The sequence below is a fragment of the Vicia villosa genome, unplaced genomic scaffold (genome assembly GCF_029867415.1).
Source record: "Vicia villosa cultivar HV-30 ecotype Madison, WI unplaced genomic scaffold, Vvil1.0 ctg.002450F_1_1, whole genome shotgun sequence".
NCBI classification, from domain to species: Eukaryota; Viridiplantae; Streptophyta; class Magnoliopsida; order Fabales; family Fabaceae; genus Vicia; species Vicia villosa.
In genome coordinates, this window is record NW_026705931.1 from 115,988 (window position 1) to 119,165 (window position 3,178).

The 3,178-nt window shown below is 31.2% G+C and overlaps 1 protein-coding gene across 1 annotated transcript; it reads left to right on the forward strand.

Moving 5' to 3' along the window:
• The first annotated feature begins 2,357 nt into the window (after window positions 1-2,357).
• Window positions 2,358-2,753, forward strand: LOC131638850 (putative glutaredoxin-C14). Its single transcript, XM_058909395.1, has one exon. The coding sequence runs from the start codon at window positions 2,358-2,360 to the stop codon at window positions 2,751-2,753; it is 396 nt and encodes a 131-aa protein (XP_058765378.1).
• Window positions 2,754-3,178: the final 425 nt, after the last annotated feature.

The following is a 3,178-nucleotide window of genomic DNA, read 5'->3' on the forward strand; positions in this document are numbered from 1 at the left end:
TCTTCACCGGATAAATTGTAGTCAAGTTATCCAGTTTGTAATATTGTAGATAACGATTTTTATTACTTTTGACCACGATTTTTCCTTGTTGCCTAAACATTTTTATTTTTTATTTTATTTACTTTTGGCCACGGTTGTTCCTTGTTGCCTAAACTTTTTATTTATTTATTTTTAATTTTTGAATTAGTTAAAAACTATGCACCATCATCATATTTTGACTTCATCAAGATTAAATGTAGTGTCTGTAACGTCCCAAACTACTTTCAAAATTACTGATTGACCCCACAACGTGTGAGTGAGGAAAACGTATGATAAAAAGACTCGTGTTAGTTTGTGGGATTAGTCGGTAATCCTGAAAGTAATTTGGGACATTGCAGACACTACATTTAATCTTGATGAAGTCAAAATATGATGAAAACATGAAAGAGTTGTTAGGAAAAAAATCTAAAACCATTTAAAAATGATGATGGTGCATAGTTTTTAACTAACTCAAAAATTAAAAATAATAAAAAGTTTAGGCAACAAGGAACAACCGTAAATAAAATAAAATAAAATAAAAGTTTAGGCAACAAGGAAAAACCGTGGCCAAAAGTAAATCAAATCGCTATTTATAATATTACAAACCGGATAACTTGACTGCAAGTTATCCGGTGAATAAAAATTACAAACCTGATAATTTGACTGCAAGTCATCCGGTGAAGAAAAATTACAAACTGGATAACTTGACTGCAAGTCATCCGATGAAGAAAAATTACAAACTGGATAACTTAGCTGCAAGTTATCCGGTGAAGAAAAATTACAAACCGGATAACTTGATTGCAAGTTATCCCATGCACTTTGGTAGAGGTGGAAAATGGTAAATATTAAATAATAAAATTATTTTATAAATTAAAAGGATAGAATTGGAATATTTAAAAAAATGTAGGGGTAGACGGATAATAGTAGGGGTATGAGATATAATTTTCCAATTGGGACATCCATAGTACAAAATTTGGCTTATTTATCTATTTACCGAAACATTCTTTTTATTAGGAGAAAATGATTTATGTATACTATGTTGATTAAAGGGCTTTATGGGTAGTTTGTAATGAAAATATGGTTTAATTAGTAGGTTACAAAACTATCCTTTTTGTAGTGTAAGATTATTTTGATGAAATGGTAAATTAGGTAGATTGGTCAATTGAACAATAATGGGTAGATAGTAGACTACCCCCTCTAATTTTTTTTTTAGTAAAGAGTTAGACACGTGTACCGCAACCTTTATCAGTATCAATTTGTCTTAAGTTTATTGATGTATTGATGTGAACATCAAAGAGACACCAAAAAAACTTCCAAAAAAATGTAAATTAGGTCAAGAATTTCTTTGAGTTATGTAGTTTTGTTAATCTTGTTATCGATCAAATTTTCTTTTTTAACCGATGTGATTAGAATTTGTATATTTTTTGTTGTCACTCCTTTATGTCAATGTTGTCCCATCTATTCATATTTCACTCTACGCTAGTTATTTGTCTAGTACTAGTACTCTTTATCAACATCTTTTTTGGTTGAGATTTTAACCAAAAATAAACAAGAATCTAAAACAAATGAAACTTGAGATTGAGACTTGACATTCTATTAAATCTTCTTAATATTTTATGCAGCATAGATATGTTTGTTGACTCACACTTTCTATAACTCACAAACAAACCCTGCAAACACCATGCACGCTGTTTTATTATTTAGACTGTCATAAGCCATAGCAGTAGGAAAGCAGCTATATGTCTTAAGAATATATTCAATCTTAATATTCATGCTTTTCTTTATTCTTAGAATTAATCACTTCAAATATACTAATTGTATTAGCACTTTTATGAATGATAATGATGATGATAGTGATTAAACCAAGTTGGATGAAGGAAGCATGCATGCATCTTTGACTCTTAGGATGTTGAATGTAGTACACATTTTGGAGAAAATTACTGAGAAGCATCGCATGTCAGAATTTTGTCTCCCTATCTTAGACAAACACCCATCTTACAAGACTTTCTCAACTGTTTGAAAAGAAATATATTCGGCATGCTTATTCTCCTTGAGTAACCATTGTGTAGCTGCAAATTAACCAGAAAGAGAGAGTATATAGAGACAATACACAAACATCACCTATAAGAAAAATAACACGCTCCTCCGACAATAACAGACAAACCAAGTACCCTAAGGTTCACTACATTCTTCCTCACAGTTACATTTTCTCACACCCTATTCATTCTCTTATAAAACCACACTTTCCCTTTTTTCATTTTCATCATCACAAACACACAAAACTGACCAAATATCTGAATTTCCTTATTTTATTCAATTGCACTATTACAACACACACCATGTTCAATCAAGAGAAACTCATGCATTACCAAGTGGAACAACCATCATGGAGCTACTACATGATGAGAAGAGAAAGAAGAACAGTGGAAGAAGATCAAATGGAGAGAATAATGAGCTTAGCTACACAAAGTGCTGTTGTCATATTCAGCATTAGCAGTACTAGTTGTATGTGTCACGCAATGAAGAGTTTGTTTAGTGGGATGGGAGTGAATGCAATGGTTCATGAACTTGATCAAGATTCAAAACCATTCATGAGGTTACTTGGAAATTCAACATCACTACCTGTTGTTTTTATTGGTGGCAAATTAGTTGGTTCTATGGATACAGTTTTGGGTTTTCATATCAATGGCTCACTAGTTCCTCTTCTCAAACATGCTGGTGCTTTATGGCTTTAATATCAATCTCAGTTTAACTTCTTAGATATTAGAGTTGGAATAATTAGTCATATTTATATGCTAAATTAGACAGTGATTAAAATGATTAAGCACTGGTTTATAATGTGTTGTATGGAACTCTCAATGATATATGTGGAAAAAAATATATTTAGAATTCTGTCGATTTTCTCTCGATTTTTAAACTTGTTTGTAGTTTGTATAACTAGACTAATGATATATTTACTCTTATTTTTGCAAAAAAAAAAGAAAAATAATATTGTTCACTGTATTAATACTATTCTACGCAAGAACAAGATGATGATCAGATAGGCGTATATGAGAACTTTGTTACGATGGAGGTTTGATTCAGACGCGGTGTAAGGACCTAACCTGTAAGGTTAGAACTCCAACGCTCAAGTTAGTGTAAGAAATGAATAATGAAATTT

What these genes read in the sequence shown, in the direction of transcription:
- LOC131638850 (XM_058909395.1), top strand. Translation starts at nt 2,358, where the DNA reads ATGTTCAATCAAGAGAAACTCATGCATTACCAAGTGGAACAACCATCA.